At 42.1% G+C, this 18795-nt stretch overlaps 1 protein-coding gene across 1 annotated transcript in view; it reads right to left on the bottom strand.

The window, feature by feature from the left end:
- The window catches only part of spon1a (spondin 1a), a 226078-nt gene that overhangs the window by 123145 nt on the left and 84138 nt on the right, over nt 1–18795 (bottom strand). Inside the window, exon 6 of the mRNA XM_061880688.1 lies at nt 7303–7451. Within this exon, the coding sequence (XP_061736672.1) occupies nt 7303–7451 (149 nt within the window). The remainder of the gene's footprint in view (nt 1–7302; nt 7452–18795) is intronic.

Here is an 18795-nt window from a genome sequence, read left to right as displayed (position 1 = left end):
CCCTCTATGTGTCACCTGTGGAACTGAGAATAATGGCGGCTTGAGTCAACGTTTGTATTTGGCAGTCACGGAAAAAACACCACGCTGTGAGGGAAAATGGGAGATTTTATAGTCTAAATGAGGTATGACTGGTGTCCTGTCGATGGAGAAAAGTCGTATTTGTCACAGGTATTCGGTGACAAACCCCAAGATGCAGAGATGGAGGCAGGCATGGAATGTGAAAACATATTTAAATACTAAGACAAAAACAAAACCAAAAGGGTACAAACAAAAAGCACGCACATGGGCGGATATAACAAACTAATCGGAAGCAGGGAACAAAAAACAGTAAGCTACAAAACATCTACCAAATATAGCTTACCGCTACGCTGCATTCACACGACCAGTAGGAATGACAAGTAGAAAATGACATTGACACGACAGCAACGACAGTAGCGACATGTGGCAACGACAATGATCCAGCACAGACTGGAAGACAAAGTCGGTACAAATAGGAGCGGGCTGATTGACTACAGGTGTGGCTAGGTGCCAATCAGCCGCAGATGAGGTGACAACACCACACAGGGAGACAAACAGGAAGCTGAACCAAAATAAGAGCATTTGACAGGAACTAAAGACAGGAGATACTAAACACAGAGGAAACAAAGACAAATGCAGAGGAAAAAACAAAAAAATAGACAAACTGTCAGGGGAAAGCCTGACAGTAGCCCCCCCTCCCATAACGGATACCAGACATTTCACGAATCATCCCCCCCTAGAAAAAAAACAGTCCAAAGTCAAGGGAGGGTGGAGGGAGGACAAGGTGGTGGGCCGCCAGGCCAAGTGTCCCCGCACCCAGCGGGGAAGAGTCAGGTGGCGACGGCGAATGGAACGCCGCTGCCATTTGCGAGGCGGTCGCCCATGAAATGACCACCTCTGTGGCCGACAGGTGTATGGTGGGGCCCTCTGCTTGCCCACCGGAAAGGATGGTGGTGGCGCCCTCTGCTACTGGCCCAACGGAGTGCGTGGTGGTGGCACCCCCTGCTGCTGGCCCACTGGAGTGCGTGGAGGAGTCTGCTGGCCCACCGGAGTGCGTGGTGGCAGCAGAGGTTGCAGACCCACCGGAGGTGATGGCGCCGTAGGTTGCAGACCCACCGGAGGTGATGGCGCCGTAGGTTGCAGACCCACCGGAGGTGATGGTGGCGTCTGCCGGCCCACTGGAGATGACGGTGGCCTTTGCCGGCCCACCAAAAATGGCACCGTCAGAGGTGATGGCGTCTGCCGGCCCACCGGAGATGATGACGCCGTCTGTTGCAGACCCACCGGAGGTGATGCTGCCGTAAGTTGCAGACCCACCGGAGGTGATGGCGCCGTAAGTTGCAGACCCACCGGAGGTGATGGCGCCGTAGGTTGCAGACCCACCGGAGGTGATGGCGCCGTAGGTTGCAGACCCACCGGAGGTGATAGTGGCATCTGCCGGCCCACCGGAGATGATGGTGGCGTCTGTTGCAGACCAACTGGGACGAGTAGTAGCTGTGCATCCCCATCTGCAAAGCTACTGATAGCCCCGCCCTCAAGGGACGGCTCCAAGACGTCCCCAGATAGGCCCACAGTCAACAGGGGTGGGTGGGAGAGGGCTTGAAACGCGGCCGAACTTCTCTTTAATTTAGCCATTAGCTCTAGCGCTAAATTAAGCCTCTCCGCAATGGACAACTCTGCGGGGTTCGTATTTGGCTGGATCATTCTGTCACAGGTATTTGGTGACAAACCCCAAGATGCAGGGATGGAGGCAGGCATGGAATGTGAAAACATATTTAATTAAATACTAAGACAAAAACAAAACCAAAAGGGTACAAACAAAAAGCGGCCACATGGGTGGATATAACAAACTAAGGGCTATGAACAAACTAATCGGAAGCAGGGAACAAAAAACAGTAAGCTACAAAAAATCTACCAAATATGGCTTACCGCTACGCTGCATTCACACGACCAGTAGGCATGACAAGTAGAAAATGACATTGACACGACAGCAACGACAGGAGCGACATGTGGCAACGACAATGATCCAGCACTGACTGGAAGACAAAGTGGGTACAAATAGGAGCGGGCTGATTGACTACAGGTGTGGCCAGGTGCCAATCAGCCGCAGATGAGGTGTCAACAGCACACAGGGAGACAAACAGGAAGCTGAACCAAAATAAGAGCACTTGACAGGAACTAAAGACAGGAGATACTAAACACAGAGGAAACAAAGACAAATGCAGAGGAAAAAACTAAAACATAGACAAACTGTCAGGGGAAAGCCTGACAGTATTTAACTTTTCATTTAACAGACAAGGCTGATTTCTGTAATGGATTGAGTGTATTTAAAAATCACCACCGACATGAAAGGTGGGGGACGACAGCGATGGAGGATAGAAATCTCAATGTCGCCAAGTCCTCTGATTGGAGCATTTGAACAATCATGCTTATGTTTATGAGCTGTGGACTATAAAGATATCCTATGTGTAAATCCTCAAGTAATACTGCTGCATGCATTCTACCTTGAGATGTATATTTAACATAAATTACGAAGGGATACATTAAATACAGTCAAATGTGAGCTGGCGGAGAGCCGCCATGAATTCAATTGGGGTGACAATCATCTGCAACATTCAGTGGGATGTGAAGCACAGTGGCATGATTGCTTGTGTGCAAAAACGAGAATGTGATGGGTCGGATGTGTTTAAGAGGGTTCTGGCCTGAAATATAATATTTACTATCATAAATTCATTACAATATAATGTAAGCCTTAAATGAGTGGGCCAAGCAGCTTCCACTAGAACGAGAGTGTTTGTACTGAACGACCGCACTCAGGGAAATTATGTTTTGTAGAGTAACATCTAAAAACACTATACCACTCAGCGTTATAATTTGGATTTTATTACGATATGCAGTCAGTCAATAGCCTAAAACTACATATTATGTGTATGTGTTATGATACTATGAGCAACAAAGGCAATATAAATATGATGAGTCTCAACACTGCCGGGAAACTCCGGTATAAAACAAAGCCATTGCACTGAAGTGAAGGCGATAAATCAGACACATCGAAAAGTGGGTGTCCACGCTTGTGTGTGTGTGTGTATGTGTGTGTGCATGTGTTTACACTGTGTGCATGTCTGCAAATGAACACTCAGATCAGTGTGCCCCTTTGCTGAAGTGGTGCATGGTTGTGAATTTCAATTTTGCACTCATCGTTTGGTAGCCCCCTCCGACGCCGCACCTGACACTAAAGCCAATCAGCTTTCTGTGTGTGTCAGCATTTGCTAAGAAGCTGAACAGCTCAAAAAAAAAACTAAGGAGCCTCCCTGGACTAGCCTCCTTCACTCAAGGGCATTGACAGATTTTTTTTTTTTTTTTTAACTGTGTGAAATTGAAGTGTGCGATTAACATTATTAGATTCAAGGTAGCGGACGAGATGCGAATGTAAACTGGGCAGATGCAATGGTCTTTTCATATGCAGAAAAAATGGATGGGGTACCCATCACTTATGGTAGATGGTAGGGCTGTTTTCCAATAGTCGGAGGTTGAATGATTCGATTCAGACGAGTATGATTCAACGATCAACTAAATAGTCGGAAATTAATATTCTCTCCCCTCTCCATTGGATGAAGTGAAGTAAAGTGAATTATATTTATTTAGCGCTTTTTCTCTGACTCAAAGCTATTAACATTGAGAAACCCATTATCTACATTAGGTCACATTTACACAAGTGTGGGTAGCACTGGGAGCAAGGTGGGTATGTCTTGCCCAACAACACAACAGCAGTGACTAAGATTCCCATCCCGATTCCAACCAGGAATCCTTAAGTTTCTGGCCGGCCACTCAACCATTTAAGCCAGGAGTGTCCAACCTCCTGGGTCCTACCAACATCTTCAGTATGGCCCAGGGGGGTCTGACAGGTGGCAAATTGTCATTATCGCCTGGACAGTGTGAGAAACTCAGGTCAGTAACCATGATGTGCACTTATGTGACCCAATCCAAACATTCTTCCTAGTAATGCAGGAAAAACAATTCCACCAGCACAGAAAGTCAACACTCATGGTCCCACCTAACACAACCTGCTCACTGAACTTAGTGGATATTATATAAAAAAAACATTTCATCACCATAAAAATTTAAATTACACCCATTTTAAATCAATTGCAAAGCATGATAGGAAACATGCAAAACACTCCCTCCACACTTACTTACGTTTGATATTCCTGATTGATTACACAGCTGTAAAGACGTCGTCACCGAAGTAAACAAGGTAGGAGTTGAATTTTCACCTACTCTTAATATTCAATTAAAATATGTATTAATGATGTATCCACAGTGCAGGTGTCAACATGTCAAATTTAAGACTTTTTTTAAGACAGACGTGAAATTAATTAAAGACCATTTCACATCCATATGGACAAAATATACAACGACAAATTAAAATTAGAGGTCCAGAATTAATTTTAAGTACATTAATTATTTCACTGCTCTTTCACATTCGAAAACAAAATGGTTAAACTAATTAAATACACCAGGAGCTTCTCCAGTGTAAGCTAAGTGAAAACATTATTAGACAATTTTCGGATTTGCCATTGAAGTGTTTTCTATCAAAAGGTGCAGTGTGCTTCATATGGAGTGTTTTCATGTAATGTCAACGTCAGTATATATTGTCTGTGAAAGGGACAGTTAGCATCACTGCTAAAGTTAAATGGTTAACTTTGCCAATGTTTTTTTCAGCAGAAGTGAGCAAACCGATAAAGCCATCTACAGTACTACTGTATCTGCACATAGTTGTGAAAAACAGTGTTTGCAGACGGAGTGATTGTCTCAAAAGAAGAGAGGCCATTATGCCTTGCAAGCCTCAAACAGAATTTGTATGTGAATAATATGGATAACATAAACTAATGTGCTCAGCTCATTTTGTATCTAGTGTGTATGGATAAATGTTTACCTATTTTTTGTGACTTCTTTGAAAACATATCGATAATACACAAGGATTAGTTTTTATTTAGGCATGACAAGAAGACATTGGCAAATCTCCATTGCATTCCAACCCCACAATAAGCTGAGTGCAAACACTAAACAGGCAACCGCTTTTATTGTCAGTTGCTGTATAAACTTGGGGAAAAGATTAGGCATGAGAAGCTGACCTGAAATTATTGGAACAAATAAAAGAAATAATATAAGAGAATTATGTTTTTTTTAATATAGTTTTACTGTTGAGTACACTACTACCACAGAGAAATGAGCGTGTGCATACTGTATGTAATAGTATGATTTCACTACTAAATATCTCATAGATCTCCTTAGGCAATTGGCGCCACGTTACCCACATAACCCTCCTTTGGGAGGGTTAATTTTATCTTTGAAAAGTTGTGCAAATGTTTGTAGTGCAAGACACTTCACCCTTGCTCCTGATGGGTGCTTGTTAGCGCCTTGCATGGCAGTTCCCTCCATCAGTGTGTGAACGTGTGTGTGAATGGGTAAATGTGGAAGTAGTGTCAAAGCGCTTTGAGTACCTTGAAAGTAGAAAAGCGCTATACAAGTACAACCCATTTATTTATCATTTATTTGTGGTGTTTCAGCATCTTTTGACACGGACTTATCCCAGATTTTTGACTTTTACATTATCATTCCATTCACTTTCAGCGCCATGTTTACAAATGCTTCCCTCCTCGATGGCTGCACATCTGGATACTAAACACTTTAAATAATTCCCTCCTCTGGGTTCAACCATGCATTAAAATGATCGTTCAGGAGACACAAATTGTTGAACTTTTACTTAACCATTTTATGCAAGTAATTTGGCTTTGCTGTAGGCTTTCGTTAAGTTTTCACCACTGCTATGCTTAGCTGTAACAACACTCCGCTGCAGCACACTAGCATGTGGTGCTTGATAAATTCTGACAGTTAGCACAAGTAGCCTACTTTAGTCATGTTTTGTAGTTATCTTTTAGCGCCCTCAAAAATCTAAACATTTAAAAAGCAAGATTGAAGTTCATGCATGTTTTAAACTAAAATAGCGTCAGTAGATTTTTAAGACCTTTCAAAATCGTATTTTAATCAATCAATCAATCAATCAATGTTTATTTATGTAGTCCTAAATCACAAGTGTCTCAAAAGGCTGCACAAGCCACAACGACATCCTCGGTTCAGATCCCACATCACGGCAAGGAAAAACTCAACCCAGCGGGATGACAATGAGAAGCCTTGGAGAGGACCGCAGAAGTGGGTGAGCCTCCCTCTACCGGTGCAATGGACGTCAAGTGGATCTAGCATGATATTGTGAAAGTCCAGTCCATAGTAGGGCCATTATTTAAGACCTTTTATGGTATTTTAGTATATTTTTTTTACATTTTAAGGCCTTAAATTCAAATTATTGGATTTAAGACTTTTAGACTTTTCAAGACCCCGTGGATACTCTGATCCATTATATTATTATAATATGTAAACACTCACGCGTACGCACGCATACAAACACACACACCTATGGTTACTTTGCATGCACTCCGCTTTCGGCCCCAGTTAAAAAATGTTTAGCCAAACCAATCAGGCTTTACATTGATCTTGCGTATAATCATCGCCCCTGCAATCACACGTCCGCCACTCCTGCTACACAACAAGGCAATTTCTTTTGACAACTCCCCAGCTGCAAGGTACTATTTAACAAGTGGGTCCAAATTAAAAAGGTCACTTTTCCTTTCAATCAATTCAGCCTTGTTTCTAAAAGAAAACGAGGCATTGACTGTCGTTCCAAAGCACCCATATGCTCAATCAAATCCTTTTTGCTACGTTCCTTGATATGAAAGAAAAAAGGAAAGTGGCACTCTAATAACAACCAAAAGTCAGCAATGACACAGAGAACCCATTTTTCACACTAATTATCTGCTGCGTTTTCAGGTCTTCAATATTAGCCAATAATAAGCACTCTGCAAGACATTCTGTACTGCCAGCACAGGTTATTTTTGGATTAGGTGGTGGAGACAGGCGCCAAGAGGAGGGAAAGGAGAAATAACATAACATGCTTTTTAAAGAGATCGTAAAAAGACGAAAGATCACGGAGTATAGAAAATACAAGGCTCGAAAATGACTGTAATGCATGCTTGACAAGATTTTGAAAATGCTTCTTAAGCAACATAGGCAGGATATGTCAAACTGAGTTTCAATGGATGTCATGTATGTTGACACTCCTCCACAGAAACATTTGTACATCTTGTACGGGTGAGCGTGTCTATTTTTGTCAGTGTAATAGCTGTCTGGATACTTTTGTATAGGTGTTGGGAAATTAAAAAAAATTACCTTTTGTCTGATCTCCTCTTCCATTTTGACAGGGGAGCCCAGCTCAGCTACCTGTTTGACTCCTTCACTGGCAAAGCCTCCGTATTCCCACAGCACGTAGTTCCTTGAATGGGACGCACCAATGAGGGCTGACCAGTGATTGGCACGACCTGTTGTAGACATGGAGTTTATTCATTAGTGTGGTTTGTCCCAAATCCAAAAGAAAGTCTTTTTTTTTTACATGTTTTCACACAGCTTTCTTCTTTCCTGGACAGTCCCCATTGTTGGTTGAATTTCATGTCAGTAAATTAAGGGGGTCATATTGTGCAAAATGGGCTTCACGGTGGCAGAGGGGTTAGTGCGTCTGCCTCACAATACGAAGGTCCTGCAGTCCTGGGTTCAATCCCAGGCTCGGGATCTTTCTGTGTGGAGTTTGCATGTTCTCCCCGTGAATGCGTGGGTTCCCTTCGGGTACTCCGGCTTCCTCCCACCTCCAAAGACATGCACCTGGGGATAGGTTGATTGGCAACACTAAATTGGCCCTAGTGTGAAAATGTGAGTGTGGATGGTGTCTGTCTATCTGTGTTGGCCCTGTGATGAGGTGGCGACTTGTCCAGGGTGTACCCAGCCCGCCTTTCGCCCGATTGTAGCTGAGATAGGCGCCAGCGCCCCCCGCGACCCCAAAAGGGAATAAGCGGTAGAAAATGGATGGATGGATGGGATATTGTGCAAAACCAACTTTTCGTACATGTTGTCACCTGTTTATTTGGGATTCCCATAACTCTTTTGTTGAGAATAATTGTTGTACATTCTTGGTTGGCAGGTTATAGTTTACTTTGTACATAGTTTTATGGCATCAAAAGAGTGCCAAAATCATTACGCTGCAAAAAAACGTACCACACAGCCTATCTTTTTGCACTTGTTCAGACTCATTTTACGCATATGCAGACTCTGTTTGCACTTGCGATGTTTTTCTACACACACGGCGTTTCACTTCTTTTGCACTTAGAGGCGGGCATTAAATACACAGCCTCTGCAATTCCTCTGGTCTCTGATTGGTCATTTTTGACGCATACTGTCACCTGTTTAGAGCCAATCCAAGGGTACTGTTATGTTTTGCCCAAAATCTTGCTTTGGTGCTGGAATTTCGACAGTTTAAAATTGTCTTTACTAAACCTTACAAGGAACAGCTTTAATGCAGTGTCCAACAGAGTCTTTGGCTTCACTTGTAACATAAAGACTACACTGTAACTCTGCAACATCTGTAGCTGACTGGCAGATTTTGCACAGCTCCAGGCTTTGTTTTAAAGGCCTACTAAAACCCACTACTACCGACCACGCAGTCTGATAGTTTATATATCAATGATGAAATATTAACATTGCAAAACATGCCAATACGGCCGGTTAAGTTGACTAAATTGCAATTTTAAATTTCCCGCAGAGTGTCTTGTTGAAAACGTCGCGGAATGATGACACGTGCGCGTGACGTCACGGACTGTCAGGAAATATTAGCGCAGCAACATTTGCGGCTAAAAGTCGTCTCTTTTCATCGCGCAATTAAACAGTATTCTGGACATCTGTGTTGCTGAATGTTTTGCAATTTGTTCAATTAATAATCGAAAAGTCAAAGTATAAAGATGGAGTTGGGAAGCTTTAGCCTTTAGCCACACAAACACAAGGTGATTCCTTGTTTAAAATTCCCGGAGGTGAAGCTTTACTATGGATCAGAGCGGTCAAGCGAACATGGTTCCCGACCACTTGTCAACCGGCGGGTTTCGGTGAGAAAATTGTGTTAAAAAGTCGCCTCTTACAGAAGATCTGTGGAGTTTGCGCCGTCCTTGTATCTGCCGTGACTTCCCTCAGACACTGGCCTCAAAACACCCGTGGACACACCCCTCCGACTATCAGGTACTATTTAATCTCACTAAAACACTAGCAACACAATAGAAAGATAAGGGATTTCCCAGAATTATCCTAGTAAATGTGTCTCAATACATCTGAATCTGTCCCAATGCAATCGCCCTTTTTTTTAAACTTTATTTATTTTTGTATATTTTTTTTCTAGTCCTTCGCTATCAATATCATTATCCACGAATCTTTCATCCTCGCTCATATTAATGGGGAAATTGTCGTTTTCTCGGTCCGAATAACTCTTGCTGCTGGAGGCTCCCATTATAAACAATGTGAGGACGTGAGGAGCCCTCACCCTTGTGACGTCATCGTCTGCGACTTCCGGTAAAGGCAGGGCTGTTTTATCAGCACCAAAAGTTGCAAACTTTATCGTCGATGTTCTCTACTAAATCCTTTCAGCAAAAATATGGTAATATCGCGAAATGATCAAGTATGACACATAGAATAGACCTGCTATTACCGTTTAAATAAGAAAATCTAATTTCAGTAGCCTTTAAGATGTATGGCGGTGAAGCCTGAAGAAGCCTACTCGGATGAGAGGGGAAACGTCTTTTAAGACAAACCAAACAGTCCATTTTGGATCGGTTGAATGCCCTGAGATTATAATGACCTGGATGAATGAAAACATTTATGGACATGGCGGAGTGTGTTTTTTTTGTTTTTTCTTTTTACAAAACTGTCCTCTGTGAAATAAAGGCTGCATAGACAAGGCAGGCATTAGAGGCAGTTCAAAACAGTTTTATATCCCTGAGTAAGGAGGGTGAAAACAAGCGTTAGTCATATAGCTCCAGGCTACAGGGAAACTTGACTGTTAAAACTAAGGCTGTTCAATTATTAGAAAATGTAATCAGATAGTTTAAAATTAAACAATTATCATTATTGTGTCTGAAATATGCACATTATCACTGTAATGTGCCTGTTACGGCCACTCTGTCATTCCAATAAGGGTTTGAAAAAATAAAAATAAAGTTTGCAGAGTAGCCTTGAGGAGGAGGTTTTATGACGCACTAAATTCCAAATAAGCACTCGCGGAGATATTTCTAGGTTCAAAAAATGTTGATTTATTTTCACAAACAAAAAATATTCACCGTGGTTGACTTTCTATATAATACAAAATGACTTATTTAGTGGTAAACAAATAATATCACTCCTCACTCCTTCAATATGACAGACAGACAAAGGCAGCGCCCAGCTGTGCTGTCCTCCTAATTATAGGAGGAGGGAGTGGCTCACCAGGAAGAGCGTGAGCAGCTGAAAACAATCAGTCAATCAATCATAATTCATCTAATACATCCAATAAATAATCAACAACATCATTGGCATTATTGAATTAGATTGTCAAAACAATTCATAAATAAATAATATAAATAGGCTCCAACATCCCGGCCCCTAATTGTGTGCTTTAGTCAAAACAATTACATAAATAATAATATTCAAAAGGAGCCATAATAGAACAACACAATAAATTACATATATTCTTCAAATTCAAAGTTTTTTAAGTAACTAGTCAAGTCTCAAAGTCCATAGTCATATCAGAAGCGGTCATCGAGTCATCAAGGTTGGAGAACCGAATCCCCTTTCAGTCCATCAAGCTGCTTCCATTGGCTGGCAGAGCTCCTATTGGTCCTTCAACTGTATTGGTCTTGGTTTCAACCAAAATACTGCTCACGAAGCCATTGGCATCTGGAGATGTCTTTACCATTTGGCCTGTCGTCCATGAGTTTCCTTGTTCCATGGTCTTCCTTGCATCCGTCTGTCGTGATGGTCATCTGAGGCGCTGAGCTTGGCGTCATCCAGGTTGAGGAAACGGTTGTTGATGTCATAGATTTCGTACTCCGACTCGTCCTTCTGAACTTTGGCTCTTTGGCCATGTCTTGTCCTTGGTGGAGTCCTTGATTTTCTGTTTCTTTCTTCGTTTTGTCACGTTTGTCTCCTTTGTCCTTGACCTTTTCTTTACTTTTCGTGAGATGCAATGTTTCTTCTTTTACAAGTTTATAGTTATCAGGCATGACTTTGTCTTTATCCCGAAAAGGCTGTGGCACAGGTTTGTGATCATCTTTATGAAACACAGAACTTGAGGCAATCTCCATGAAACATTTATCCTCAACTGACATCTCATTTTTCTCCTCATATATGTTGTCAGAGAAATCCTGGTTATATTGTCTGATGACGTCCTTCTGCTCAATTACTGAGATTCTGTTGGTTGAGACTGCAGTGGGCCCAGCAAGTTCTGTCACACTGCAACTGAGTGGTCCAGTTACCACCCATCCCAGTATGGTTTGGACTGCATATGGTCCATCTTTTTGACTGTTTATTATATTCCACGGCTCAATTGCCCGAGGAACATCAGTCCCAATAAGTAGTTCGACATCTGCGTCAATTTCCTTTAAATCGATGCCACCAAGACATGGCCACCTCTTCAAGTCAGTCTTTGAGATCATGTTTTTCTTTGAGACAGGTATCTTGCTTGTGTCAACACTTTCGGCAGGTCCAGATATGTGAACCCTTCCAAGTCTCCAACCTTCAGTCCTCTGACCTCATTGGTCTTCGCAGACTTTTCCTGTCCCATTGTTCGCAAAAGAATTTGTGTTTTGCGTCCTTTCACATTCAGCTTGTCCATTAGATTTTCTGTGCAGAATGTTGCTGTGCTGCCTGGATCGAGGAAGGCATAGGTCTGAACATACCTGTTCCCTTTTCCCGCCTTAACTCTGACTGGCACGATTGCAAGTGCGCAGTCTTTCCCGGCCCCGGTTGCATTACCGGCTGAAACAAGGGCAATGCTAACAGGGGTTTCTTCTGTCTCAGCAGTGGGCTTGGCTTGATTTTCCTGTTTTGGGCCTTTTTCACTTGAAATATGAAGTGCAGTAGGATGTTTCATCTTGCAAACCTGAAACATTAATCTTCTTGTACAATGTTTGCTTGGATGACCTTTTATTAGGCAACCAAAACAATGTCCTTGTGTTCTTAAAAATTCCATCTTTTTGTCATGTGACTGCGTTTTGAATTGTGAACAGTCAATCAGAGCATGTTTGCCATGACAATATCCACATAACGGGATGATACCACTGGGTGTGGTTTGAGCAGGTTGTTGTGGAACAGATGATTGTTTTAGAGTGAGTCCTGCTGGCTCTGTGTTCATAGCTACTGAAGTAGCAAAGCTGCTGCTTCTGCTTCTGATTGGTTTTGATCCAGTTGTGCTTCTTGGGAGAGGCCTTTTCGTTGTTTGGTCCTGAATGTCTCCAAACAACGGATCCAAAAGCATTTTGGCATGGTTTTCTACAAAATCTACAAAGTTGTTGAATCTGATCCTCCTTCCAGTCCTCTGTTGTGTCTCAAAAGCTGTGCTGCGCCAATTTTCTCTGAGTTTGTAGGGTAGTTTGGATGTAATCAGCCTTAGGTTCGATGGGATATCAAGTTCCTCCAAATACTGTAAATCTTGCATTACATTGCAGCATCCTCTTAAATACAGTGCATATGCATGCAGCATTTTCCCGTCCTCAGCTTTAATCGCTATCCAATTCAAGGCCTTTTCCAAATAAGCTCCTGAAATTTTCATCTCATCTCCAAAATGTTCTTTCAAGAGGCGCCTTGCTTCATTATAGCCCCTACTGGCTTCCATGTGCAAACAGCTGCGAATCAAGTCTCTTGGCAAACCAGATGTAAATTGTTCAAGGTAGTAGAGTCGGTCTTGATGATTCTCAGTCTTGTTTTCAATGAAGTGTTCAAAGGCGTGGACAAAAGACTGATAGGCCAGTGGCTTACCATCAAACACAGACATCTCTCTTGTTGGTAGTAGAGACAGTTTTTGCTGTGAGACAATGATATATGCGATGTCACTTTGTCTTTGAATAACTATACTCAAGTTATCATGAGCAGCATTAATAACCACATTATCTTGTACAGAGTGATTTATTATTTGAGTCTGATTTACACTCTTGGTCTTGTGTTCTTCAGTTGTGTTTTTGTTTTGATGTTTATTTAGATCTTCTGATGTGTTGGTGTTCATTTTAGGTAGAGGTCTGTGGAGACTTGAGATGGTTTGGTGAAGTGGGATTTTGGGTATTGCACCAAACTCTAGAAAGTCCACATTCCTCTTCATAGTTTCTGTTTCATGGTGAGAATCATAACACTCAGTCATGCCATCACCCGGAGGTTCCTGAGCCACCGCATGGCTTTCAAGAATCAAATCCCTTTGAAGGATTTGTATTTTAGCAGTTGATGCTGCGAGGTCTGCTTCCAACTCTATTTGCTCCATCTTGGCTTTAAGTTTTGTTTCCTCCAGTTGCAAGGTGTGTTTTTCCTTCAGTGCAGCAGCGCGAGCCATTGTAGCAGCCTGGACCGCTTTGGCCTTTTTTAATTCTGAGGACACTGATGAACATCTGGAGGCTTTTGATCCAGTGGCAGACTTTGATTTGTGAGATACATTTGATATGCTGTCCAGTGGTCCAACTTTTGATTGTGCAATTTCTCTTTTCCATGTTTCAACGTCTTTCATGAAATAATTCAAATGTATTATTCTGGGTTCATACTAGTCATAATAATCATTTTCCTTTTCCTCTTCTGATAGCAATTCTTGCAAAAAGTTGTGAGCATTTTTAAATGTATCCACAGCTTCTTTAAATACTTCAAAATCATCATTGACTTTATCAGCATTTGTGACATCAGTCATCAAAGTCTTTATTTCATTTAACCTCCTCGTGCACGCGCCCAGTCTGCCTCTGCGCGAAGCAATGCGTGTTCTCAGCATGTCGTCGTGTTCAGCTGCGGTGTCAGGTATGCCAGACATCATTCTAAATAATCCATCCATCCATCCATTTTCTACGGCTTATTCCCTTTGGGGTCGCGGAGGGCGCTGGCGCCTATCTCAGCTACAATCGGGCAATCACACTGCTCAATTTAATTTCCACTTAGTTGATCGTTTAGTTCATTCCTAAACGTCTTTCCAATATTTTCATTTCACATCCACAATTTTTTCCTTAGCGTTTGAATGATTCCATGCAGCGCAGCGGCTCGTTCATTTATTCATTCATGACGTCATCAGCTGATTTTACTCACGGCCCGCCGGCTGCTTGCTGTAGTCAGTGCAGCGCGATTGTGGATGGTCCTTTGGTGATGTTTGTTTACTTTGTTACGGCCACTCTGTCCTTCCAATAAGGGTTTGAAAAAATAAAAATAAAGTTTGCAGAGTAGCCTTGAGGAGGAGGTTTTATGACGCACTAAATTCCAAATAAGCACTCGTGGAGATAGTGCCAGCTGTCATGACAAGTTTCGACATTATTAGTTTCCTGTATTTTGTATTTTTATTCTGACCACCGCTTTTAATTTTTGCTCTACTTCCAGTCTCTTTTTGTTTCTTAGCCACTTTACTTCTGGCTTGAGCATCTGCTCACAGTCTGTGATTAGGATACTCACCTACTGGCAATCATTTATCAGGAGACTTCTTGTGCTAGCCCTGTCCAGAGGACAGTGCTTAATCATTGGTATCTTGCTTCATAACATGTCGTTGCTGCATAGTCTTCCTTCTCTTTGCTTCCTGTGTCTGGTTATTTTTTGTGAACTTCCCTTCTGCACTATTTTTAATTAATAAAGATGTTTTTTATTTGCACTACAACAGGTGTCTCTGCATCCTGGGGTCCAGATCATCAACAGGTAACACAGACTGTAACACTAGCAGAAAGATACATGACAGAACATATTTATATTCATTTACTGAAAAATGTTATATATGTATTAACATCTCCATATGAAATGAAAATTATAATCAAGTTAAGACATACTCTATCCCATTATAGAATTACATTTTGGACATATAGTCTTGCTTTTAGTTGTAGTGTATTCTGTCAGGTTCTTATTTTTTTTAACTCCATTTAGTGTTTTGGCCCGTTGGCAGTAGCTATGCTTGGAATTATTAACCAGCACTAATTAAAGCCCCACTTAAAAACCTTCAGTTTTTGGTTGATTTTGTAGGCACCAGTGTATGGAGCCAGAACACTTCCATTAAGATTTGGTAATGGAAAATAAAATTGACATTGTAGTAAAAGTTGTATTTCACCGAAACAAGTTTAAGCAATAAATAAATAAATAAATACAAACATTGAAACATATACATATATTTGGTGGATATTTTCGATGACAAAATGAATGTTTTATGATCACTTCTTTTTTATACGATTTATTTTTTTTTTTTTCCGTTTTGCTTATTCTTTTTTTACAGTATCAAAATAATGGCCTCCTCTCTGAGCTGCCACCTTATCGTGGTAGAGGAGTTTGCATGTCCCAATGATCCAAGGAGCTATTTTGTTCGGGGGCTTTATGCCCCCTGGTAGGGTCTCCGAAGGCAAACAGGTCCTAGGTGAAGGATCAGACAAAGAACAGCTCGAAGACCTCTATGAACAAGACATATCAAGGACTCAGATTTCCCTCGCCCGGACGCGGGTCACCAGGGCCCCCCTCTGGAGCCAGGCCCGGAGGTGGGGTACGATGGCGAGCGCCTGGTGGCTGGGCCTATTCCCATGGGGCCCGGCCGGGCACAGCCTTTAGAGGCAACGTGGGTACCCCCTCCAATGGGCCACCCATAGCAGGGGCCATAGAGGTCGGGTGCAATGTGAGCTGGTCGGCAGCCGAAGGCAGGGCACTCGACGGTCCGATCCTCGGCTACATAAGCTAGCTCTTGGGACGTGGAACGTCACCTCACTGGGGGCGAAGGAGCCTAAGCTAGTGCGCAAAGTGGAGAAGTTCCGGCTGGATATAGTTGGACTCAGTTCGTCGCACAGCAAGGGCTCTGGAACCACTTCTCTCGAGAGGGGCAGGACTCTCTTCCACTCTGGCGTTGCCGGCAGTGAGAGGCGACGGATGTGAGTGTGAATGTTGTCTGTCTATCTGTGTTGGCCCGGCGATGAGGTGGCGACTTTTCCAGGGTGTACCCTGCCTTCCGCCCGATTGTAGCTGAGATAGGCTCCAGCGCCCCCCGCCATCCCGAAAGGAATAAGCGGTAGAAAACGGATGGATGGAAAGCTAACCAAGTAGTTGCAAGATTAAACCAATAGTGAAGCAGGGCTTCTTTCAGTATACGTTAATGAGATGTGTCTAGAAGGGCTATTTTTATCTCTGGGCAGCCCAAATAACTTCACTGATTCAGATTTATATGTTCACACAGATGGAGCAGACTGCCATGCAATGTGCTTAGTAACTGATTATTCAAGCTCAAGCACAGCCCGTTTTGCTGTGGCAGGCAAGTGGTAAAGGATTTCATTTTATTCTGATTAACCCTTACTCTCTCAGCACAATTGCCATTATACAACAACGTAAGCAGCCTGCGTTGAATCCATATATCATCTGTTTCACCCCAATTGTGCCAAAACTATATCTTGAGAGCCATCAAGCTATGTAATATTACTAAAGGCCTGCCATTTGAAGCCTTGGTTCTGCAGTGACCACTAAGCCTATAGTTCTGTTCTTGAAAGCAATTTAGATGGTTGTAATAGGTAGTCCTTGAGCCGTTTGGGCCTTATAGATCTTAAAATACCCTTGCGTATTCCACTGCCACTAAAAGAGATTAAACTGCTCAATTTTTATAAGAGCAACTGATGGTTTCTGAAATATGAATAAATAAGTATTATTTACACAATTAGTAATTGAGAGCTTTGCCTTGCAGCTCAACTTCTTATTCTCCTCCAACTCCGCCTGTCAATCTCACAATCCACTCTTTCCTCACTCGTGAACTCCTCCACTTGGGGCAAAATCTCCTCCCCAACCTGGAGATGGCACTCAAACCTTTTACGGGCGAGAACCATGGACTTGGACTTGGCGGTGTTGATTTTCATCCTAGTCGCTTCGCACTTGGCTGCGAACCAATCCAGTGAGAGCTGAAGATCCTGGCCAGATGAAGCCATCAGGACCACATCATATGCAAAAAGCAGAGATCTAATCCTGCAGCCACCAAATTGGATCCCCTCAACGCCCTGACTGTGCCGAGATATTCTGTCCATAAAAGTTATGAACAGAATAGGTGACAAATGGCACCCCTGGCCGAGTCCAACCCCCCCCTTTTTCTGTGTCAACATAAATAAAGACTCGCTGCGGAAAAAAAAACCCTTAGATGATAAAATCCTTAAACGGAAAGTGCTGCAAACATAGGCAACCTAGCTAATACGCTATCTCAAAACGGTTGTCTAGCAACCTGAAGCTGTACAGCAAGCCTGTATAGCTGTAAAGTGTTTCTGAACACACAACACAATCTTTTAAACAGGCTGACACAAATCTGATTTCCACAATTGTGGAAATCAACTGGTCAGAAGTGCCGCACATGTTGAAACTCCTCGAAATGGCCGTGTACAGGATGTGATGTACAAGCCCCAGCCTCTCCAGAATGGCGGTGGCCTCATGCATCATGCAAAATTAATAAAAAAATGAGGCAAGCGTTCGTATGACGAGACATGGTTCGCACACATAGGCATATTTGGCACAATGTAAAAATTCGTAAACAGACAAGTACATAAATATAGGTGTAAGTTCAGGTTTCACTGTACAGGAATAATTGTTTTGTTAAATGCTATTGCACACAAAGTGACATAAGCTAGTAGGGCACAGTTTAGAGAAATCATAAAACCTGGGGTATTTTCCGGACTAGAAGGCACATTTAAAATAATGTTTTCCCTCAATACTCAATAGTGCGCCTTATAACCCTGTGTGCTTAATGTGTGGATTAAGTTTGGTTGAGCATACCCACGTCAAAGCTTTAAAAGTGTTGAACTGGGTGAAAAATGGTCTTAAATTGTCGATGTCAAGAATATCTGTCACTGGATGATCATAGTCATCTTTAATGATGAAGTTAATTTTTAACACTCCACAACATTTTTAGTCAACAGCCATACATGTCACACTAAGGGTGGTCCTATAAACAATGTTAACACTGTCATAAACATGGGCCATATCGTGAAATCACACTAAACAACAATTACAAACACATTTCGGGAGAATATTTGCACCGCAACACAACATAAACACAACATAGACACAACAGAACTAATACCCAGAATTCCCAGAAGTCCCAACTCTTCCAGAACGCTACACTATTTTATTTGGTACAAGTAACTGTGACTTTCGGAGTATAAGTCGCACCTGTCGAAATTGCATAATAAAGAAGGAAAAAATATATATATAAGTCACACTGGAGTATAAGTCGCATTTTTTGGGGAAATTTATTTGATAAAACCCAACACCAAGAATAGACATTTGAAAAGCATTTTAAATTAAATAAAGAATAGTGAACAACAGGCTGAATAAGTGTATGTGATGCATAAATAACCTACTGAGAAGGTGCCTTGTATGTTAACTTAACATATTATGGTAAGAGTCATTCAAATAACTATAACATATAGAACATGCTATACGTTTACTAAACAATCTGTCACTCCTAATCACTAAATCCCATGAAATCTTATATGTCTAGTCTCTTACGTGAATGAGCTAAATAATATTATTTGATATTTTACGGTAATGTGTTAATAATTTCACACATAAGTCGCTCCTTAGTATAAGTCGCACCCCTGGCCAAACTATGAAAAAAACTGAGACTTATTGACACGATGGCGAGGCATAATG

The sequence above is a fragment of the Nerophis ophidion genome, linkage group LG02, assembly GCF_033978795.1.
Source record: "Nerophis ophidion isolate RoL-2023_Sa linkage group LG02, RoL_Noph_v1.0, whole genome shotgun sequence".
NCBI lineage: Eukaryota > Metazoa > Chordata > Actinopteri > Syngnathiformes > Syngnathidae > Nerophis > Nerophis ophidion.
The sequence above is the reverse complement of the archived record's forward strand: the minus strand, read 5'-3'. Positions and strand labels throughout refer to the sequence as shown.